Below are 25,087 nucleotides of genomic sequence, written 5' to 3' on the forward strand. Positions count from 1 at the left end.
TCTGCTACCTCTGGTCTGGCTATGTTGATCCTTTCCTCCTCTGAGGAGTTTTCACTGTTGCTGAATTCTGGCTGACCCAAGGCAGCATATCTTATCCCTTCACTACCCAGGTTCATAGACAGTCCTGGGGTAAAACGACAGCAGGCCACATTTGTGGGGTATCTGTACACACACGCACGTGATTGATGAAAGCAAACAAGGAAATTGAATATTTTCTGCTTAGTCCTAATTGTCTGGATAGGTCTAATGTTGCCAGAGTTTAAGATACGAGGCAAACCAGTAACCTTGAAGTAGTTTTAACAGTAGATTCCATTTCAAAGAAAATTGTAAAATCAAAGTGCTTTGAAGGTAGCTCTGTGATTTAGTAAGAGTGCCACTTGGCAAAGTCAGCCAGAAGCTTTGTTTATGGAAATCATGCCACTGTGATCCATGTTGTCATCTGATTTACAGTGGTAGAAGTGGTTACGCCTCTGCAGAATATTTATAGGTACAAAGCCCTTCAAAAATGCAACCTCTAAGGCTTGCCTGCTATGTTCGGTAGCATTTGTAGTGTTGCTACATTTGCTGCAGTTCAGAGGGCTTTTTAATAATCCTCTGAATGAAGGAATATTTTTTAAAGCACTGCTTGACATGTTTTATTAACAACAGAAGGAAACGTCGAAGATCTCTACAGACTTTTCCTTTGCTTTTTTCCTCATTAAAAAGGGAGGGGGAGTGCTGAAGAGAAGAATTTCTATGATTGTTTACATTTGTCACCACTACTATACTACTCTGGTTGGGAAATTCCTGGAGATTTGGGGTCAGAGCCTGGGGAGGAGGATGTTTTATTTTTAATCCACCCTTCCGAGTCGCTCAGGGTGAGTGACAACAATAAAATCAACATACAGATTTTAAATTTTAAAACAATCACAGTTATACAAACAACCGCGTCTAAAACTTCCAGATGGAAATCCTCTAGCAGAGAGTCAATCTTTTGATTCTCCTCCTCCCATCGGTGAGGTCAGCTGTCTGGGTGGACATTATTGTGAGCCTCAACCAAAGACCTGGTGGAACAGCTCCATCTTACAGGTCCTGTAGAACTGATTAAGATTCCACAGGGCCCTGATCTCTTCGAGGAGCTCATTCCATTATGCTGGGACCAGGTTCAAAAAGGCCCTGGCCATGGTTGAGGCCAGTTTCACATTGTTCAAGCCAAGGACCCTGAGCAGATGTTGAAACAAAGATCATAAAGCTCTTGGGAGATTATAAGGGAAAAGGCAGACTGCTTAGGGCTTTAAAGGTTAACACCTTAAACATGATTCAATCTCCAATCTGGAGCCAGTGCTGGCGTTATATGGGCTTTTCCTCTCAGCTGCTGTCAGTTGCATTTTGAACCAGTTGGAATTTCTGTAGCAGTCATAAGTCTTATTTTGTGTTCTTTCCTAAGATATTTTTTAAAAACCCAACTTGTGTCCTTAGAACGGTGTTGTCTAGAAGATGCTAATTAACTCTAGTTCTTGACAATGCCACACTAAACCCTAAATCCACTGTGGGCAATGACTAATATTTCCAAATATTTTTTCTGTTGGTTCTCACAGGAACACCTTGGAAGACCCATATTCAGCCTGTGCTGAGGCAGCTGCTGAGGCACTGGTTACCAGTTGCAGCCCGGATCATGTTCAAGGTTCTGCTGTTAACCTTTAAGGCCATCTGTAGTCTGGGCCCCACATATCTATGGGACCGCCTATCTTCTTATGCCTTCTGCAGGGCTCTTCACTCTGCAGATGCAAATCTGTTGGAGGTCCCTAGCCCGAGGAAGGTTCACCTGGCCTCAACCAGAACCAGGGCCTTTTCAGTCCCGGCCCCGACCTGGTAGAATGAGCTCCCAGGACAAAATTCTTGGAGTTTTGTATGGCCTCTAAAATGGATCTCTTCCATGAGGTCTTTGGTTTTAGCTGGGGCAATTACAATCTGGGCCCCTCTGAGTATCGGCCAGGTAATGGGGAGCGGGATTCTGTTTTATCACTGTCATGTGTGCTTAGTCTGAGGAAGAGTGCTTGCACTCAAAAGTTCACGCCTTGAATAAATCTTTGTTCGTCTTAAAGGTGCTACTGGACTCTGATTTTATGTGAGTTCCTGTGGTTTTATGATTGTTTTATGGGGATTTTATTGTGGGGTATGGGTATTACCTGCCAGAAGCCACTATTTGAGAGTGGTGGGCTACAAACTGAAAAACAAATAGTTAGCTAGCTAGCCCTGAGATGCCTTCAGTACTTGTCTCGAGTCTTGTTTATTCAGGCACACTACTCACTTGCATTGACAATAACATATTTTTCTCAGAACTACAGTGTCCAATTTCTGCCAACCACAGCAAGAACTTTTGCATGAAATTAGGTGCATCTTTAGTCCAGAGTTCTACCAGATGTACTGATTATGGATTACAGAAATGCCCTTTCTCTGTGTAATAATCTACAATGCTAAAGCATCTACATTGCTGAAGCACATGAGAATATTAGTTGCCAAGAATAGCTCTGTAAAGGGAGGGGAGTACATCAGCTCATACTTCAAATTTCTCTGCACCCTTGCTGTTGTGTAATAATAGAGCTGTAAGTGGTCGACATTCTTTCTCCTCTGAGAATGTGCCTTGCTTTGTGAGGGTTGGCACCATAACAGTGGGTGGGTTGATATACTGTACATTTGACACTATAGAGGCCCAGATGCTGTAGTCATGTAGATGCTGCTTAGCAAGGAATAATTATTGGGAAAATGGTGTTTCCTGCCATAAAAGGCAGACTGTGCGGAGGAATAGGAAATGTTGGCAAAAGTATTGCTGAAAGTTATGGGCATCTGTACAGCCTCAGCAAGAAAAAATATATTCAGGAAACAAACCTGATAAATCATAAAAATGAGTTTTCATTTATAAGGCTAATTTCTGACATCTTATAAATAAGGAAGCAAAACTTTGCCATTTCCTATCATTTCACAATCTAGTGTCCAAACTGTTTATTCTGCATCTTGATCACATTATCGTGGAGCTTCAGCATTTTGGCATAAGGTTTTATTGTGGTTGAGTTCTCCCACTGAACCCAGCTTCTTACATGAAATGTTATACTTTATTCCAAACAGTACTTAAAATCTTATTCTGCCCGCTAGTTGCTATTGAATTGTGGGTTCAGTAAGGCACAGAGTTGCTCGTGGAGTGAAACATCAGCTTTTTATCAGATTGCACCAACTGAACTGAGAAACACAGCCTGCCGCCTAAACGTATATACAATCCCAGGTGCCCCGCCAGAACCTGTGACTGGATCCTTGCAAGAACCCTGATTGAACGCATTGGACCGTTCAAGCAATCTAGTGGCAGGATGGATTCTGTGTGCTTCAACAACAGTATAAAATGTCCCTGTTCTGTGAGTCCATTTCGCTGTATGCACCAGAGCATGCTGTATACACCAAAAGTACACCAGGGCAGGGTGGAGCAGTCCTCCGCCAGAGGGCTTGCAGCTGGACCTAGTCCTCGTCAGAGGAAGGAGTTGCAGCTGGTCTCCATCTACCCTGACAGTGAGTTGACGGAGGGCTGATCTCCTGACAGCTATCAAGTTGGTCCGATGGTGCTGTTGATACCGCTCTAGTGAGTGTTCACGGCTAGCAGCCTCTTGGTCCAATGGCGCCATTGCTGTCATTCTGGTGAGTCCAGGGGGGTGGCTAAAGGGGGCAATGTCTCAGGGTTTGATGTAGACCAGCACATAGGGCTGGGTATCAGATTGGCTGGGGCCAGTTTGCTTATCATCCAGGAAACCACGCAGATCTGGATCCTCAATGGTCAGGTCTTCCAGTGACTCCAAGAGCATACTTGTCCTGGGCAGCACATCCCAGGTTGCCTGTGACCTCCAGGAGGCCCTCTAGCATCATAGCCATTAGTACAACCATTGCGAGCATGACATAAATAAATAAATTACTTGGACTATTTTTTATAAGTTGCTAAAATATGTTTGGGAATGTTTTCCAAACTGTAAATTATTCTAAAAGCATTGTTATTAATATATTTGCTATCATTTAATGCCTGTGCAAGAGCCTCTTGTGGCGCAGTGGTAAGTCAGCAGATGTGCAGTCTGAAGCTCTGCCCATGAGGCTGGGGGTTCGATCCCAGCAGCTGACTAAAGGTTGACTCAGCCTTCCATCCTTCTGAGGTCGGTAAAATGAGTACCCAGCTTGCTGGGGGATAGGTAATGACTGGGGAAGGCACTGGCAAACCACCCCGTATTGAGTCTGCCATGAAAACGCTAGAGCGCATCACCCCAAGGGTCAGACATGACTCAGTGCTTGCACAGAGGATAGCTTTACCTAATGCCTGTGCATACATTTGCTTCTGTCTCTGATTTTTCTTTTAAAAAATGATGCACGGGAGTTGTTTTGCATTTTCTTGAGTTGTTATGGTTGCAAAATCTTTTGTTTCTCCCCATAAATAATGGGGGGTGTCGTTTTAATGGTTCTGGTGAAACTTACTAACATGAGATTGATTTTGAGGGCTTCTGACAGACCTCTTAGTAGACAAGGATATTTGACATTCTGAGTCGGTATGTTTTTGTTAACACAATAAGGACAAACGTATATAGTCATTAGCAAAGTCTTGTTATAAATTAGCTTTATATCTCTTAACTATCTTAATTGCATCTAGTATACCTTTGATGAAGATTTGTGTGCTGTAAACTTTGTAAAACCTAACTTTCTACATTGGATTACATGTTACATGCCAATGGTAGCTACTGGTAAATAGTTGAGTGATTATTTGCAAGCCTGCTAGAGTCTGTAGTGTAGCTGTGCCATATTAGAACACAACTGTATCAACATTATGACAGAGCCATTGGAAGGAATTTCATCCTATGTGTAATGTGCAGCCAGAGGGAGGAGGCCCCCTCCCCCATACAGTGGCTTTAATCATTGATATTGGCCTCCTTCCTGGTTTTTTGGTTTTATGTGTGTTCATATGTTTTATTTTTAGTCTTTTAACATGCTTTAATGTTTGGTATTTGGTGCCAAGTGGTCTCCACTTGAATGAAAAAACACCATAGGAATTATGATGAAGACAACAATTCTGTCACCATTGGGCATTCTGATATTGCCTGATCATCTAATTTGGTGCATATGTGCTTGATGCTCATGATTGAATACATGTTTTATTCAATCCTTCTCTAGCTTTCCATTATGCATATGTGTATTGCCCAATACCCATGCCATCTCATCATACCCAGGTTCCACAGTCTTGACATTTAATGAGCTGCTGAAGAATGCATTGGGGTTTTGCTCACTTCTTTGCCATAGGTTTTAGATCGTTCACTCTAACAAGCACAATTCAAGATGCTGTTTTAATGTTTGGAGATAGCATACCTAAGAGATGACCATTCCCTTAAGTCTTATTATATTACCTGAGATTGACCTTTGAATAGCTCTATAGAAATATTTTAGACATTATTTTAACTTTCATAGTTTGAATAGGGTTAAAAAGGTCACTGAAAGATTATCTGTAAGCTTGCTTTGTTTTAAGCTTAATTGGACACTTTATGTATATACTGTTAAATTACTGGGTTTTGTCCTAGCTAGAAATTTAAATAATAAACCATTGCAAAAGACTATTTTAGCTTAGTATTCAAGACACAGCCCTGACCTTTCTATAAAGAACAAGAACAAGGCAAAAGTTTTACGGTGGTATAAATCAAAGTTAGTGAACATGCACTCCAAAAATGGTTGAATTAGGTCTTTTTTCTCATTGATTTTGTATTTGGTTAATGATTCCAGCTCTGAGATCATAACACTATTGAAAATGTAAGATATCTATGGCCTCTTAATTTTAAGAGATGTGTTGATTTTGACATTGACATAGTGCAGTGACCCAGTAATATTTTTCAATATTAAAATTTGCTGATGCTCAAAAATACTATAGAGCTGATTCGTAATTATAACATAAGACGTTGCATAAATTTTTCCCTAACTAAAAAGCTTTCTAAATTTTGACTAATCAATTGGCAAAGGTTTTAACACATTATACATTTAACTTCAGACAGTTTATTAATAATCTGACCTATAGTTAGATAACTATTGTCATACTACTGATGCAGCAATAGTTGTGATTAGTTGAATAATATTTGGGCCCATCTTAATTTCAATATTTTACAATACATGTATCTGTTTCTGCATTATAATAGGAAGCTGCCATGTAATAGACATTGAAATAATTTCATATGCCTTTATATGGAAGTCTAGTTTAAAGAAGAATGTTATAGAAACATAATGTCTTTATTAATTAGTTCTGAAGTTGTTTGCTTACAGATTCTGCATTCTAATTGGAGTTAGTGGGATCAGCTTGTTTGTATAAACGTTTCAGTTCATAGTGTCTATAACAGTTAATTATATGTTTTCAGTTATGACAAAGACAAAAGTAAACGTAAAAGCAAAAATTGAGTAGAAAAATAATATTTTTTGTAAATGGAGTATTAAAGTATTACTGAGTAAATCATCCGAGGTAATACTAAGATTTGTGCTAGAATCTAAATTTAAAAGGAATTAAAAAAAAATCATTTCAACATTTCTGTTTACTCAACATGGAATCTGTCCCATAAGAACTCAAAAAACAATTTGGTATCATTAAAACTGAAAAAGAAAATGGAGCCAATGTCATCAAAATAAAGAGAATAACCCAGGAAACATTACTCAAATAGTATGGCTAGGAAAGGGGAATGAAAGAGCTTTAAAATCCAGCTTGAATGTTTATGTCACACCCTTTCAGCATATTTAGTTCCCACATTTCAAGTTAGTGGAAAGTTCATATGGTGTATATCCTAAGAATTATAAATGTATTTCTACTCATGAAACAGACTTCTCCTACCTCAACACTTCTATTTCCATAGCCAAACAAATCTTGACTTTTTATATGATCCAGTTGGTCCCACTCCCCCCCCCCCATTTATAAGTTTTAGCTCCCCAGATAATTAACACATCTGAATGCAGGTGTCCTGTATGTATAAATTAAGCAGGTATACTTTGAAGGTAGACCTGAAGCTGGTCTAAACCTGCTTGCTTTGCCAGGGTTCTTCATAACTAAAATATTCTCCAGAGACTTAAATAAATACACTCTGGCATTACAGTGTTAAAGTGGCAATATTCTTTTTAAATAAAAGATCCAGGTGCATTTTCTTCAGTGTTTTGGCACTAGAACAGTTTTCTCAATGGATCCAATACAGTTTTATACAGAAATGTATTTATATGAAATAACACAAATGTCTGGAAGCTTTTGAAAGCACTAGATGAGGATAGGATACACCTGGCTATTGAAAAGACAACTTTGAAATCTGCTTCTACAGCTAGGTTCCAAAAGAGATTGAGGGGAATAGATAACAGAGGGATATTCAAGGGAATTCCAGTGTCAGGAATCCAAAAATAACTTCATCCGTTCAAAAATAACTTTATTCGTTTATTTAGAATTTTTATGCCACTTCTTCAGCTAAATCATTTGATGCTGCTTACAGTGTTAAAACTACATAAAACAATGTTTATAAACCCTCTTAAAAATGTGTAGACATCTCATTATCATCTTTTAAATATCTAATCTGATTTTCTCAGTGAGTTCTGAGAAAATATGGAGTCAGTAGAGACAAAGCATTTCAGTGGTGCCACTGTGAAAAAAGGCAAGGAGAAGAAGTAGCATTGTTTCAAATGGTCATAATGCTTCAGAGACAGTTATTAACATAAGGAAATCCACTGTACACTTTACTTGACATTGGGTACAACAAATAATACCCAGTTTAGAATTATTATTAGACTAGGGGCAAAGCCCGTTGTCTCCAAGAATACAACGGGCGCTAGAGCTTGGCAGTGGGAAGAGGAAAGGGAGGAGTTGTCCAGTCTGTAAGGGCATGGGGTTGTCATGTGTGTTGTGTGGGAGGTTGTGGTGGCGTGGTGTCAAATGAGGCCATGGGTGTGGAGATATGGGTGTCAAGAACCTGTGGTGTGGAATGTTCATTGAGTGTGGCAGAGGACTGACCTTTGGGAATTGTGGCATAGTGGTTACAGATGAGCTTTCCAGAGCCATGTCCTCAGATATGTGAAGGGAAAATCAGACTGGAGACTCTTCTTAGGTGAAGATTACATGGCAACCAATTCCCCCCAGTTCTGCGTCATTTCCCTTCTTGTGTGAATTAGGCCACATTCACTGAAATGCCCCTCTGCCCTAATACACATAGGGTAGTCACAGTACACAGGTGTCCACCCTGTTCCTTCTGCCTCCCATATTTTCACTGTTGGTAAAAGGTTATGTGCCCACATGCTTCTTTCATGGTTGCTCCTTAGAAGAACGGATTTTTGTACCCTATTGCTTACTACCCAAAGGAGTCTTAAAGCGGTTTACAAACACCTTTTCCATTTGTCTCTCCACAATAGTCAACCTGTGAGGTATGTAGGGTTGTGAGAGATCTGAGAGAACTGGGAATGGGCCGCAGTGACCCAGCAGGCCTCAGGTGTCTCAAAGCATTTTCCAATCGTCTTCCCCTTCTCTCCCCATAGCAGATTTCCCATGAGGGAGGTGGGGTAGCGAGCCTCACAGGGAAGCTGGCAACCCTAAGAGGAAGACTGTCTGTGCACAGCAGTCTTGACCTTAGTAAGGTTTTTAATACTGTTTTTTATTTGCCAGGCCAAGGTTATTTGCCAGTTACCATTTCAGTGACGATGTGTCTCCAGACATTTACTTGTTCTCTATTTAGTTTCAGGCTGTAAATATTTCTTTAGATCTTCCTGCACTTTCCAGACTCACAGGATTGATGCTGGTCTGCCTGTCTGCGCCCCAGAATACAAACAGTTGCTGATAAGGGCTGGCCATAATCCATAGGCCAGGAGGGACACTCCTGCACCACTCCCTACCAACTGCAGGCAAAAATGGCTCATTTGAAGGCTGAACTCTGAGGCATTGTACGATTTTGAAGTCCCACCTCCAAACCTCCAGGAATATTTCCAACCCAGGGGTAGCCAACCTACAGGTGTGGCCTGGAGAGCTCCTGGAATTACAGCTCATCTGCAGAGTATAAAGATCAGCTTCCCAGGAAGAAAGGGCTACTTTGGACAGGGTTGTGGTAGAGAAGAAACATTTAAGGCTTCCCACACAGGTTGTTGTTGAATTGAAAGATTTGAGGCCTACTGCACAGGGTTGTTGTGCAGATGAAACAGGAGACAAAAGAGCCAGCTTCCTCTGCAGAATAACGCTGTGCAGTGGCCTCAAATATGCAGAGAGTTGCAAAGAAGAAAGACACATGGCTTGGCTGTGTCTAACCCCCAGCCAGAGCAGTATTTTAAGTGAGAAGGGGCTTTTCTGTAGCCTCCCTGTCAGGCAACTGTTTGGCAGAAGGGGAAAGTCCCCCCCCTCAAAAGGAAGGCCCTCAGGCTCCCCTGTGTTGCTCTTGGAAAGGCCTCCTTACCTCAGTCCGGGCCTGTCAGAGGCTCCTTCACAGCAGGCCTGAAGGGGGGGGGGGAGGGGGAGCACTCTGCCAGCTCTGTCAGGGTTCTGAGGCAATTTTCAGTTGGACATGACAGTTAGGTCAGCCTTGGGGCGAAAAGGGCTGGCTCAACCTGTCCAAGCCTCTGTTCTCATCCCCCTTGGCAGCCCTGCTGACCTCCTCTCCCTTTGGTGGTCAGGAGCAGACTGGCAGCCAGACTGGGCTGGGTGAATGGAATTTTGGTCTGTCCTGGTGAGGGGCCAATAGGAAGGCACTTTGCGCGCCTCCCCATTGGCTGCTTGGCCCTGGATGGACACTCGGAGGGCCCAATCAGGAGCCGCTTTGCGGCTCCTGATTGGGCCCTCTGAGTTTTTATCCTGGACAGGGCCCACCCTAACTCCTCCCCAGGCGGCCTTACTCTTTTATTTAATAGGACCCTGTCCTATTTAAAGATTTATTACCAGCCACTGCCAGACAAGCTGGGTCATGTCGGGTTACATACAAAGTGCAAACAGTACAATCCCCAATTAACGCCCCCATTAAAACCCCGTAAAATTAGAGAAAGATATAAAAACAAATGGCGGAAAAAGCAACACATTATCTAACAGGACAACCAGGATGGCTGGAGATGGGTGTGACACCTAACCATGCCAAAAGACCGCCGTAGGAGCATAACTTCCAGGGGGATCTTCTACTAGCACTTGCCCTGACCTTAGCCATAGACCTGGCAGAAGAGCTCTGTTCTGCAGACCCTGTGGAAAGCCGAAAGCTCTCCCAGGGCCCACAGATTCTCTGGGTGCTCGTTCCACTAGGTAGGGGCCAGGACTGAAAAGGCCCTGTCCCTGGTTGAGATCAGGCATACCTCTCTGGGGCTGGGAATAACCAAACAAGCTGGAACCCGCAAGTCCCTGAAGGGGGGCATAGGGTAAGGTGACCAGATTTTAACATTGGTAAAGCGGGACACCATTGACTGGGGGGGGGAGTTCTTGATTAAAATTTTGGTCCATATGGAGCAACAAAAGGTTTCACAGAACGCGTAGAACGCAAAAATAGTATTGTAATATATATTTTAAAAATTTCAACATAAGTACAATTTGCCAGGTGCCCCCAGGTGTCCCTCCAAAAGTGGGACAATCTGGTCACCTTAATTTGTTGGTCTTAAAGGTGCCACTGGAATCAAACTTTGTTCTCCCCCCCCCCCATTTTCCTCACTTTCTTTTAAGTGCTAGAATAAAACACAGGCTTCTTACCCAGGCTTTTAATTAGGGGGTTTATTTACCAGCATTTTAATGGTCTGCTTCTGTGTTGTGGACAGTTTTTATGCTTGTTTTTAATAGTGTGACTTTGTTTTAATTGTTGGCCGCTTCAAGTAGGACTCTGAAGAGATGGCATAGAAATACCCTATGTATGCTCAAAATGTATTTTATTTTATTTTTTAATGTTTATTTATTATATTCATATACTGCCCTTCCCTGAGGCTCCGGGGGATGTACATGGAACAGAAAGCGGTACATGGAACTTCGTTTCTACATGACATATGAATGAACTACAACAATAACAACATCAATATTAATAACCACAATTGGATAACAGTCTAAACGATTCTAACACATCCAAAATTCAGATTGGGTGTATGGATTCCTGGGAGGGAGGTTCAGGGATTCTGTAGGTGTTGCTACTTTTGGTTCACCTCAACCAAATGTCTGGTGGAAGAGTTCCCTTTTGCAGGCCCTGCGGAACTGTTTTAGAATTCTGTGTACTGTGATTACAATCCTAAGGACACTTGGGGATTAGCCCCACTGACTGATCCAGGGCTTACTTCTGAGTCGATCTGCTTAGCATTGCTCCCTGTGACTCCAAGGAACTTGCTGGAAAGTTGTCTAAATCTTTACCTTTGCCTGAAGTGGCCCTGGAAACAGACATATTATTTATTGAGTAAAAATTGGTGGTCTGAATGGTCATTGCTGTATAGCAACCAGAAACCAAATGTAAATTTTAGAATTTAAACGTTTTCATATTATGGCCTTCAACTGTACTGTGCCGTCCAAAATGTGAAAGAGGAACTAACACCGAAGAGACAGATTTTTAAACGTCCTTCTTTTGCTGTATGTACGTCTAAGGTATGTTGCAAAACCTGTGCTATTGAAGCTTGAAAGGCAGCATTTAATGTGAGGGTAATGAAATGAGTGTTCTTTCTTGTAGCCTTCTGAAAAAATCTGAGAGCGCTCTTTCACATTAGCATCTTTTGAGGACTATGGATAAGAGTGGAAAATATTCACACATCATTACATTTAAATTAACCAATTAATTAATTACTGCTTCACAGTCTATATCTTGCAAATTACAATGAATAGTAAGCTGTGTCTTCCAAATGACTATTGGTGTCTTGTGAAAAATTTCCTCGTTTTATCCAGTGTATAAGGAATTTATTCAGTATAATTCTTAAAAGTAGCAAAATAGAATTTACAGAACTAATCTGAGCTAATTAACTTATTACAAAAATGGGTAGAAACAGTAAAAGTAGCTTTTAGATTATCTAAAGAATTAATGTTCGTTAATTACACATGGGCTCAGTAATAACTAAGCATTAGTGCAGGCATAATTCATTAGCAAATATAGTGAACTACCCAGCTAATTTAGATATATTATGGGAAAGCTATCTCATTCAATTCAGAGACAATTTAGCACAAATTACTACATTTATTTTTTGAAGTTGCCAAAAATCTGTATGTTTAATATATCAATATTAATCAGCACTGAGCACAAAATGCAAAATAAGAGCATTATTTCATTTACTGGTATTGTTTGTTTTCTTTCTTATAAACTTCAAGAAATGCTTCCCCTTCTTTATTCTTCATCCTTTATAGGGTTTTAGGAATATGACCCTAAGAACCCATGTTTGTGACAGCGAATAAAGATTTGCCAGTGCCAACAGTTTCTGATTAAAGAAATGCCTTACACTTCATCTAAGATGAGATGCTTAATATCTTGTAAAATGTAAAATGCACAAATAACAGATATATCAGGAAAGGAGAACACCCATGGCTTTCTGTTAATGTGTCCTGGCTGACATGCCTGAGCTTCCCAAAACAATACCTTTGCTTTCCAGGAACAACACTAGTTAACCACACCTGGCCTTTAGAACAGTGGTCCCCAACCTTTTTATCACCAGGGACCACTCAACGCCGGGGACCACTCAACGCCTTTTACTGAGGCCCGTGGGGGGGGGGTAGTTTACTCCTCTACTCTCAACCACTGCCCTAGCGCTCTCTGATCGCTATGGTAATGTTTAAACATCCCTTCAAAATAAGATACAGACACGCCACAACAATGAAGTGTGTTGTAAAGGGCTGGGGGGGATGAAGTAAAGGGCCGGGGGGGGGGAGAAGGCATCCTTCAGGGGCCCACCTCCAATTAGTCGAAGGACCACATGTGGTCTGCAGCCCACAGGTTGGGAATCGCTACTTTAGAACACTGAATGAAAGTACTCCCTATGTTAAGTTCCTGCACCTCCTATTAATATGGCCTAAAATAGAATTAGCCCTTTTTGCACCTGTTTCACACTGCTGACTTGGTTAGCTTGTGGTCAACTGCCATTCCAAACAGGTACCAGGTCCAGTATGTCCCAGTCACATACCTGTGCATTTCAGTCTTTTTGTCCAAATTGCATTTATTTCTGTTTAATTTAATTGTATCCGTTGAAGTCTAGCTTTTCAGTCTAAGTAATTTTGATTTTCCCCTCCTGCTTTCTGTTACATCAGTTATCCTTCCAGTATTGTACCAGCTATAGATTTGATCAGGATTCCCCACACAAGTAAACATTGACAGATTAAATCATACCAAACTCCAGATTGCTGAGGTGCCCCTAATAAATTCAGTTTGAGTACAGTTCTCCAACCAGCTGTGAATCTACTCAGTAGTACTATAAGATAGCCCAATTTATCCATTTTGTTAACCAAAATATCTTGGGGCACGTTATCACATGTCTTGCTGAAATAATATACCTTTAAGTCCAAAGTATCCCCCTGATCTTTTAGGATAGTAACCTGACCAAAAAATGATGCATGTTTAACCTAACAAGATTTATTCTTGACAAATAAATACTGGCTTCTAATAATTGCTGGATGGTTTATTTATGTCTCAACTTTTTTCATGGTTTAAAGGTAAGGTAAAGGTATCCCCTGTGCAAGCACCGAGTCATGTCTGACCCTTGGGGTGACGCCCTCTAGCGTTTTCATGGCAGACTCAATACGGGGTGGTTTGCCAGTGCCTTCCCCAGTCATGACCGTTTACCCCCCAGCAGCAAGCTGGGTACTCATTTTACCGACCTCGGAAGGATGGAAGGCTGAGTCAACCTTGAGCCGGCTGCTGGGATCGAACTCCCAACCTCATGAGCAAAGCTTTCAGGCGGCTGCCTTACCACTCTGCGCCACAAGAGGCTCTTCTTTTCATGGTTTAAGGTGACCTATAATTGCTAGTTAGAGCTTTACAATTTTAAACCAACAGGATAGAACTCCATATCACCCCCCTCCCAAAATGCCTACTTCCATTATCCCACCCTGACAAGTAAGATGGCCTTTCATCTCATGCACTATTTCTCGACAATTTTCAATGATGAGGTTTTGCTCCCTTCATCAGGGAGCTTGTTTTACAAAGTGGGGAAAGATTCAGGCTGTGGTTGATAACAGGTGGACAAACAGTCAGTAGGTGGCAGCCTGAAGAATATAGTTGTATTTAGACATATGGATGGAGACAGTCCTTTAGAAGTGTGGAGCCTTGGTAGTAACCAACACCTTGGATTTCCAAATGCAGAAACTGGATTTAAATGAGCAAGGGCAGATTGTCATCCCAGAATCCTTGGAGATTCTCTTCCATCACACTCAGTATCACTTTCCTCAAAAGAGGTAAATGAATGAATATTAGTGATGGCTCTCACGCTTCCCAGGACACTCTGGTACACTCAGACAATTTCCACACCGGGAAGAAGCCCTGCTTTACAGCTTGTCTCCTGGTGGGGCTGGTTCTGCATGATTTTGGCAGTGAATTGGGCACATCCAAGGTATGGCCCAATTTAGGCCCTCCGTTGCCCCATGACGAAGGAATGTGGATATATCAGTGTTCCCTTTTCTGCCCTGGGCAGCAACAGGCCTTTGGTCGAGGCAGGCCCATGTGGCAAGGGAAGAGTTGGGCCATCCAGGTCTGGGTCCTCCCTGGATTAGGGCATCCCAGGAGGGACAAAAAATGCACCAGCCAGCTCCCTGGTGCTGCCTCAACTGGCCTCATTTGGAGGCAGAAATCCAAGGTGGATGGGGTACGCTACCAAAAACAGTCCTCCGTGGGGAGGCAGGAAGCAGTGGGGCAAACTGCCCCATTGCAGACACTCAGCAGCAGCACAGCACAGCAGGGTTGGTGTGGTAAGCATCTGTGTCTGACACCTCAAGTACCAAATCTACTCTCAGCCTGGCTTTCAAGTCAAGTTGGATGAGAGAACCTTGCACAAATATCACAGGAACCAAATTAACATCACTGATGGGATTGGATTTAGGAGTTAAGTCACAAAGCACATTAAGCTACTGAGCTGGATATGATTCAGTTGGCACAAAGGTGACAGAAAAAAGTCTTATTAGCTGCCATCACTACCATGTCATAGGCCTGCAAGTGGGCTGAATGGCATACCTCGCTAATCCATCCCAAATCTTCCATCAGCCTCTTTCTAGATGTCTGCCAATCTACTTCCCATCCTCCAGCTCTCTGAAAAGTCATGGAGCTGGGGACCTACCAGTGTGGGAGATGTCCAAGAAATTACCCTGTTTAAGTCTCTGCCAGCCCCTCATTTCATGCAGCTACTAGGGCCTCCACGGAGTTACTTGGCAGGTTCTCATAACGCACTAGAGCGGCCTTAAAACCAACAAGATTTATGAATCTCCAAGGATGGGCCATTCTGATTGCCAGGTAGAAGTAGCAAACTCAACCATATCTTCAGAGGAGGCTGATCTTTTCATGAATAGGGACTCTAGTTTGCTAATCAGATCATTGGCAAGCTGCTTGGTGTAGAAGAACATGTCCTTTTTAATGTGCTGAGCCCATCACAGCATGAGAAAGATTTATTTTTCAAGGTAGTCCTGAACTTGATGTGGCAGCTTGGTTAGTGCTGAACTAACCAAAATATTACACACTGACCACTTCATATTATGTGCTAGTATTTTCCCTGATATTCAAATGAGACTCAATGGTTAGTAGTTTCCTGGATTCTCTTCTCTTTTTTGAGAACTGGGACAACATTTGCCTCTCTCCAGTTTCACTGTACCTCACCAATTCTCCAGGATTTCTCCAAGGTAACAGACAAAGATTCTGCAAGTACGTCAGTGTGTTTCTTGGGTACTCTAGAATAGGATGCAATTCATCTGTCCCAGAGGACCATTTAGGTACTTGTGTAAGGATTTACTGTATGATTTACTCTTTACATTTCAGTTAAGTGGTTCTGTGGCTTCAGAATGAGATCAGGCGCTCTTTGAAAAACTATTGAGCATTGGCCATATTATGTACTGATGTTTACAGTTGAGGTGTTCTTTCAAAACAGGTATTAAAAGGTATCTACAAAGGCCATAGGCGGGCAACTGTATGTCTTCTGTCACAAGAACACAAATAAATAGAGTGCAGGACTGGATCAAAGTCTACCTAGTATAGCATATTGCTTCCCTAGCAGCTAGCCCATTGCCTGTGCCTAGACTGTGAAGGTAATAAATACCCAAAATTATGGATAAGCTGCTGCTAAACCAGGAGATTCCATTTAGTTTTTGCTTAATTTTTTAACTTTTGCCTTTTTGTTACAGATGTTTGTTTTCAATTGAGATACTTCAACTTCAAAAATAACTTTCTATATGTTCTTGAATTGTTTCAGGTTCAAGTTTTGTTTACCCAGTCAGCAAGTAGTGTCACTGAGCTTTTAATAAATATCAAGCCCTGTTGTGTTGGGAGAGATGGGACCATGTGCTCTTGGTAGAATATTTAGGGCCATTTTGTATATTGAAAAGAATAGCGTTATGCCAGCGCAATGGCGTAATGCTATAAAAAAACCCAACTAATGAATATTTACTGTCAGATATTTACTTTGTGTCCTCTTATTTTGTGGGTTACAAATTCTGGGAGCCTGGATTCAAGTCAGGGGATTGGACCCAGAACAGAAGGGAAGTGCTGATTTCATCTTTCCACTGAAGACCCCCCCCCCAATTCACCCCTTTCATTTGTTCCTTTAGGTTCTCTTATCTCTCAGGAGCAGCACATGGGGGATCACTTTAGGTACATTAGGAGGAAGGTGAGAAACTCCATTCTGCTGATGGAAATCACATCCATTGGGCAGAAATCACAGTTGGATCCAATCTGGGCTTTGCATAACAATGGCTTGATTGGTGCTAGTCAGCTAGAAGGACTACCAGATTCTGCCCTGGAAAGGGACTCCAGTGACTTTAATAGCAGAAATAGGTGTTGCTTCTCCCTTCCCTCCAGCATAAGAGACTACCTTCCCCATTCAAGAGCTTTAGATCCCTACCCAGCAAGATCATCTGCATCCCTTATTTATGAACAAAGAATCTATATTGTATGTGTCTAGGGATATGGTGGTATATTCCTAGATAGATTCGATATGGAGTCTTTGTACTTTTATCAAAATTAATGGGAATGAGGAAATCTAAGGAAGTCATTTTTGCATTGTGCAGTATAATTTGAGTAGTTTGGAACTGTTCTGCAGAGATGTAGAAATATGTTCAGCTGTATACACAGGGGTAATCGAATTGCGGCCCTCCAGATGTCCATGGACTACAATTCCCATGAGCCCCTGTAGTCCATGGACATCTGCAGGGCCACAGTTTCACTACCCCTGCTCTAAGAGAAGAATGGAAGGTAGATCTTAGCCCACTGCATGGAATTCATGCAGTAAAATGAGTGGCTTTGTGGATAGTGACTGACAAAAAATGCTTATGCTTCATGCCTAGTATATTTCATAGCAATGGCACTATCATGTTTTTATTGTGATGTAAGGCTGGCACGTAGTATCTGGATTCACTGAGTGATCATCTCTAGCTGATAGGGTGCTGCACCAATGGAGGTATAAGTGAATATGCAAAGTGAGTCTTAGTTGCTGGAAAGAAGAAAGATTTTCTGATCATGAATATCTCTGTATCTCATAATATTACAATTAGGGAAGAAATTGCACAGCATGAAAATTCTCCACCCTGTGCAGTTGCTAAGTCACAGTGACTCTTTGCCATACTAAGCCAAGAAACCCTTCCCTCTGCTCACATTTCTTTTATTATAATTATATAAATATATTGCATGATCATTATTTAGCATTTCATGAGCTGTTTGTATACGATCCACATATCACCCTATTTTAATTGCATACTATTGAGACTATGGATTTGCCACAGGCAGTGTGTTTGCTGTATCAGTTTTACACAGGAGTAATTTCAGAGCAAGGCTGACAAAAGTTCTGCTATGCGATGTATACAGTTGTTCTGCACTCCAAACTTCTAAGCCTCAATCTGGGGGTGTCCCTCCCATATGATGCTTTCCCTGGATCTAGATAACTTGTAGAAAAAAAATTAAATACTTTTATTGTATATTATCCTGTTTGCAGATTGGTTACATAATCTTGGAAGGTGTGACACACAGCAGTATCTAGAGAGCCGAATTCAGAAATGTGATTTTTAGTATGGGTCCATATGAATGTCAGTGCTTGGCAAAAACTGGCATTGTATATTTTAAAACTATAGGCTGCAGTCATTTTTGTGCTGTTATGTATCAGCTAAGGAAATCAGCTTGGTTTTGTTCTGTGATGAATACAGAATGTTGTTACATTACAGGATCTCTCCTGGAAGCATAGCAAGAGACTTTGTGTATGCCAGAGTTCGCAATTCCAGGGCTTCCAGCGTTTCTGATCGTTTCCGCAGAGGAGACAAGAAATCTTTGCAAGAAACAGAAAAGAATTTGATGAAGAACAGGATCGGGGTGGGGGGGGGGGGAGAGACCTGTTACGTTTAAGCAACATACACGATAAAAGAAATCCCTTACTGTTTTGATTCCTGAATCAGCCCTTCTGGCTATTTTATCTTCTTTCAGATTTTTTTTTTTTGGTAAGTATTTGTTCCCCTTTGAAAAGCAAGTTAGCATTCCACATGCGGCAGCCCTGGGTTGATGCCTGCTTCCGTGCCTGCTTGCATTATTTTGCAAGGCTGCTGGGAGTTTTTAAGCTGTGTGAGAATCCTGGGAGTTGGTGATGTCAGACTGGTTGGGTCATTTGAAGGTTAGCAGCCTGGGAAGGGTTCATAGAAAGTTCACTCGCATATATTAAGCAATTCAATCTTTCATTCTGTGTGACACAAGTAGTAGGAACTTGGAAGTGAGCTGTTCGCAGGCAGAAGGATCTATTCACTGGCATAGGGGGATCCAGCGCGCCCAGCAAAGCCTTTTTTCTCAGCAAAACTTTGACGCTTCGCAGGATACAACAAAGACTCCCTCTTGGAGGAAAGCTTGAGAGACGCGGAGGCTTCGGGAAAGATTCGGGGAGCAGATGGATAAGAAGTGAAACTTGGAATGCTGTTTGTTTCCCCCCTTTTATTCTGCGGGATTGGCTGAACACAGCCTGGAAAAAAAATGGTAAATGATCATTTGGATCAATTACAGGCTTTTAGCTGTGTTGCCTGTCATAATTCATGATTCTGGTCTGGGAAAAAGACCAACAGCCTGCGTGCCAAAAAAGGGGGCAGAGTTTGATGGAGTTGGATGTACTTTTATATGCCATTTTCCTCCCACACCTAGAGGAAGTCACTGTTGCAGACATACTGTAGAGGGGGGAATCATGTTTGACTGTATGGATGTGCTAGCAGTAAGTCCTGGTCAAATGCTGGATTTCTACACTGCAAGTCCATCTTCCTGCATGCTCCAGGAGAAGGCTCTGAAAGCATGCTTCAGTGGATTGGCACAAACAGAATGGCAGCACCGGCACAGTGCTCAATGTAGGTCCCGCTGTTATTTTGTTCCACTTCTTTCTCATCTGTTGTTTATTTGCATGCAACAACAAAACAAAATCCACAATAAGGGATGGATGGTGCAGGTGAGAGAGGCATCCAAAAATTTAGCAATGAATGGTGCAGGTGATCAAGGTGTCTCCCCCCCCAGTACAATTATGCAGGTGTGTAGATTGAATTGATGTGTTTTGCAGGATAACGAAAATTACCTACATACTAAGTGTGTTGCAGTGTATATTGCCGTGCTGGACTCTTGGTATTATAGCATTACAGTCAGAAAGGGACGGGTCATGATTATTTATGTTGATGCCGTTTAGAAGGGGGAAACTTTGCCTTTATGTACTCGCACACTAGCTAGTCTAGTACTGAAAATTTTGGGATTGCAGGTTTCATTCAGGTGCATAAAAATGCTAGCCAAGAAGTTTAATGGAGGGGTATTCTGCCCGCTGGGCTCTTCTAGCCACTGGGATAGGTGAAATTTAAAGTTGCAAGCTTCTGTCTCAGTAGAACAATCCTTTGCCTCAATATTTCTTTGCTCTGACCTTGCTGCCACCTTTCCTTTTTTTAAAAAAACTTTGTTTCTCTTAGAAGTCCCTGCTTTGCTAGGAAACTGACTGAACACCCCTCGAGTTTCACCATCAATTATCTCAGCACTTTTCGGATCAGTTAAGCGTACGGGACTTGCAAGGAAAGGAACAGCAATGCTGGTGGTGGTGATTTTTTTTTTGGAAAAAAAATTACTATTGGGTTATCTGATCTTGACATAGTGCTGGATGAGCGTAGGGGGGAAAGCAGTGGCGTCCTTTAAGAGTGCCGTTCCAAGTCCTGAGAAACAGCGAGAAGCAGCGCTGACCCAAGGACCACATTAAAAAGCCTTGAAGGATGCTCTGACACTGATTTAGACAAATGATGGCTATCTATCAAATGGCTTTAACGCACTCTTTGATACTTCAGTGAAGCATTAACTGTAGAAGTATGCTTGGTGCCATTGTGTTCCTAGGCGTGTTGGTTGTTTTCTTTCTTCAGAGTGCTTAACCCACAAGGGAAGGGAAAGAAATGCTCTCTCCCCACCCCCAGATGTGCAGTGGAGATATCACGATACCCTAATGCTGAAATCAAAACATTTTCCCCATAATTATAAGGTGAAGCCGGTCACTAAGCAAAAAGTTTCTTTTTTAAAATGCAGAAAACAAAAAGGATGCACAGTTAAGATGAGCCATTTTAAAAGTGTTTCTTGGGACAAGAAGTCCATCGGTTTAGGAGACTATGAAAGAACATCAATAAAGGCTTTCAGTATGTCTGAGGAAGTTATATGGGGGGGTTTGCAATATATTATAGAAGTTAGCAAATAAAATAACATTAAACTCGGATCTTTGCCGTTAAGAGCAAGGTTTGTTATTTTGCAGCATTAGAAAAATAACTTTGATTTACAATTGGTAAATTTGGTCAAATGTTAGTGCTCATTCGCTGGACTTTGTCATTGACTAGAACCAATTAAAATGTTGTCTCAGCAAATTACACACAAGGTCAGCCTTCAGGGTGCAGCAAGTATAAAATGTGTCATTTTCCTTAGGTTAGATGATAAAAAGATTAGATTATAGTACAAAGGGACGTGGTCAAAGGAAATATCAAACTGAATGCATATATAGCAAAGTTCTTTCCAGTATTACCTTTTACAATCTGTAATGCCTGTAAACTTTCAGATATACATAAGCAAGCTGCTAATGTTAGCAACATGTGCAGTGAAGTAGACAGAAGTTGTAAGTTGCATAGTTTAGATGTATTTCTTGCACTGAGTGAACTGCGGGTAAATCTAAGTGTGCATTCAGTAATGTGAATTTTGTAGCAGAACAGATGAGAAATAGTGATTCCTCCTGAAAGTGTTTTCTCTGTTTTTACTCAGTCCTTTGTAAGTAATATATTAAGAGCCCCTCCCTAAGGTATTAGAGAGTGTTGGTTGCGCTTATTTTAGCTTAGTTATACATTTGACCCTTCGTAATGGTTGATGCTCTCCTTGGTTTCAAATGTTTCTTTTATAGAGTTGAAAAGTATAAGATGGTAAGTGGATGGTAAGGGAATAATTTGTACATTAATTATGTACATTTAGAAAAGAGCCCAACATCACCCATAAGTGCCGTCAGCATTTCTATTGAGACTGGGGTGAATCAATCACTAAAATCCTTAATCAAGAGTTCATCATGTCCTTAACTTTACCCCCTTAATTCTTCTGTGATTAAGTGTTTGGAAAGCTGTGCTGTATTCATCGGAAATTTTTTTCATAGCTGTAGTGTGTGGCTTCAAACTGTGCTAAAGGATGAGTCGCAGTCCAAAAAAACAAAAAAAAACCTGATCTTAAAGCAACAGAGCAGAATGATGAGGGATTGGAGTTTAAAGTATTACCAATAAGCTCTCGTCTTAACTCTGAAGAAATTAGGTCCAGTCCTCCAAAATCAAATGAATAGCTTTGAAGTACAGAATTAATCCAACACTGAGTTTTCATGAATAAGTTATCTTAAAGTAAGATCTAGAATCCCATCTCACTCTTCCTTGGAAGGGGGAAACTTTGCCTTGGAAGAGACAAGAAAATATGGAGGGATTCAAAGCAACTTTTGCAGAATTTCAGTAGTTCATTATTATTAGGATAGGATGGAAACATAGATTTATTACAGACTAATGATTTTAAAAAGACATATGAAGGAAACAAATGTGGCGAATGGCACAATTCCTTCTGTCTTTCAGTTGATCATCTAAAGACATATGCAGCTATTCCAGTGGCAGTGCCAGCTTTTCAAAGATATGACATTATAAAATTTCAGGAAGGGTACCTGATTTGCCTTCATGAAAATAAGGAGTGTAGTCAAGCCAGTGTTAAGCATTTTAAATACCATCTCTTTTAACAGGAGAGAGAGAGACACACACAATCACATGCTTATGTTTCTGCACTTAAATGAATGGGATTTATTACTGTTTATAACTTACATAAACCACATGTCCAAGTGAGCCTTTGTTAAAGTTGCAGGATAAAAATTTGCTTTGAATGAAATAGACAGTTGTAAAATTCATAGCTAGACTGTAAGTTGGTTTGTGATGGTAGGACTGGGTGAGTTTTTACCTTGTGTGGGTTCAAAGGCCCATAATACCCGTTCTATCGTACAATTTCAGACTTCAGTATCTTTATCTCCAGTCAGAGTAAAAAGAAAATGCACTGAAGTATATGACTTGAAATCTACATTCCTACATATTGAGTTGCAGCAGGTGTTGGTGGCAAATTCTTTGTTTCTACCACCAAAGGGTTATTTTTTAACAATGCCTTCATTTTCTTCAAAGTTCCTAACCCAACTCCCCACTTAGTGATTTGTAAGAAGCTGTTATTTGGTATATATTTGATAAAAAGACACAATAGCACCTATTGTTTAACCTGGATGTAAACTAACTTGATGCACATTCAGAGCCATCTGAATCTATTGAATTTCCGTCTGCGACAAAGAAGAATTTGTTTCCATTCCACTATCTGCTTTTTGTTGCCCTCTTCTTTTGCAAAACAACCACAAGCGTTCCCCCCCCCCCTTAGAAAAATGTGAAGTTAGAGTGGGTGTTATGGAACTTCAGGTTTGTTACTGCAGTCCCAATTCTTTTGTAAACTGAATTGCGGGCTCCTCTTTTAGCATGGCAGAGTGTGGCAGGTGATGGCACAAGTAAGTTAACAAGATTTAAGGACAGTCCAATTTAGAACCTGAAGTTTAGTCTAATTTATGACATCCCACCAAAACTTCCTCCGTTGTGACAGATGAACACAGTTGCCAACCAGTTCTACTGAAGAACTAACCAGCATCACTAATAATGAAATGTAGCTGTCTTCCAATGTAACAACTCTGTTGCTGATGTTTCCATGTCTGTATTTTAGACAGCTTTTGAATTGAGTTTGTGATAACATCGGTGTCCTTGGTTACATGGCAAAATACTCCATGCTTGGACTTGATGCTGTGTAGGGAAGCAATGTGTCAAGTTGCAGCTGACTTATGATGACTACAGTAAGGGGCTTTCAAGGCCAGTAACAGAGATTGTTTGCCACTGCTTTCCTCTGCAGAGCCTTCCTTGGTGGTCGCTCTTTCATGTACTGACCCTGCTGACAAAATCATACCATGCTGCTTTCCACTCCAATATATTAATAATAACATACATTTGAAATACTAGCAGAAAAATTATGAAACATTATATTGTGCATTTAAGATACTGTTAGTTTTGTCCAAGGAACCAGTATTTGTCCCAAGTACAATTGTTCTCTGACCTTTTCATGAGAAATTCAGGAAGTGGAACGCCTAGATGATTTCATATAAATTAGTTTCAAAGAGGATTTCACCTCCTGATAGGTAAAGCCTTAAAATAACCAGTGGTTAGTAGGACAGGATGAGAACCAGAATCTGGAAATATCGCAGTAAGTTGAGCTTGAAACTCCAAGTGTTTTTCCGTCCTGTTACGTGATGAGGAATGGCATCCTGCCTTCTGCTGTTGCTTTGTTTAGTTCAGGATCCCACTTGCTAGTCCTGAGTAGGTAGAGCCAATCACAAATATCCTTGTCTATGCAGAATCTTCACAGACTCTGTATAGTAACTTCCAGCCAGACCCATGCAGCAGTTAAGGATGGCAATATGCTAGTCCTTGCATTGAGTTTTATTCTTAGTGCTCTTGTCATTGCAGGAAGAGACGCTCTAACCCAGCTGACATTGCTTACTTTCAGACAGCACAAAACCAGCACAAGTGATGCAGATGTATGAGCAGGAGTTAGAGGCAAACTACATTATATATTTGTTCACCTGTTCACTCATTGGCATGTATTTCCTGTACCCAAAAAGCAGCTGCGGGGAACTGCTTCTTAAACAAAAGAGAATCCAAATAGGCTTATAATGGTACTGGGGGGAAGAGGTGAAGGAAGGGCTGATGCCTCCTCTCCTCTCCATGTTGTTTTCTCAAACAAAGACTCAGGGGGGAATTATTCTGTGGGCTACCAAAATCAGAACCCCTCCACACATGGCTGTTGTGCAAGAGGGGAGGGAGAAGCAGGAAGCCCTTCCTTCCCCTGCAGTGATGTTCTGCATCTGTTTGGGTTCACCTTTGGGGGTTTTTTAGAAGCAGTTCCCCAGCAACTGCAGCTGTGGGGAACATGGGGAATCTAATCTAAATGAATTAAAAGGTATCATGTAGTTTGCTTCTTACTCTGCGCTTTTGGAAAATGAGTGCCTATTAGCAAGCACTTGGCCTATTAGTGGGCCTCTTAGGAAACACACTCGCATGGCTCTGGGCAGCCTATTTAATAATTATTTTGTAAGTATCTGTCTGAAAACAGGTGCGTGAATTTAGAATGGTGATTTGCGAGTAGCAGAAGATGAAATCTTGCCCAGGTGAATACCCCGGCTTTTCTTTTGGGGTACATAATAATTTTAGCCCTTTAAAACTTCTACTTGTGAAGTAGTTCAATTCTATACCTTCTTTATATGGCAAGAATGCACCTACATATAGCCTGACCTGTGTAAAGATTTGCATGTCCTATAGCTACTGCAGTTCAGTATTCTAGGTAAGGCAAGACTTCAGATGGCGTAACAAGCGTTT

General features: G+C 41.3%; 1 protein-coding gene across 5 annotated transcripts in view; it reads left to right on the forward strand.

Annotated features, from left to right (window-relative positions):
• The window catches only part of RARB (retinoic acid receptor beta), a 360,509-nt gene that overhangs the window by 228,955 nt on the left and 106,467 nt on the right, over positions 1–25,087 (forward strand). The window contains exon 1 of one of the 5 annotated variants that reach the window (XM_077302858.1): positions 19,297–19,468. The exons of the other annotated variants lie outside the window; for them this stretch is intronic. Coding sequence (XP_077158973.1) covers positions 19,312–19,468 — 157 coding nt within the window. The 5' untranslated portion in view covers positions 19,297–19,311. Of the gene's footprint in view, positions 1–19,296; positions 19,469–25,087 lie in introns of those variants that run through there. 5 annotated transcript variants of the gene reach the window in all.

The sequence above is a fragment of the Paroedura picta genome, chromosome 11 (genome assembly GCF_049243985.1).
Source record: "Paroedura picta isolate Pp20150507F chromosome 11, Ppicta_v3.0, whole genome shotgun sequence".
Taxonomy (NCBI): domain Eukaryota; kingdom Metazoa; phylum Chordata; class Lepidosauria; order Squamata; family Gekkonidae; genus Paroedura; species Paroedura picta.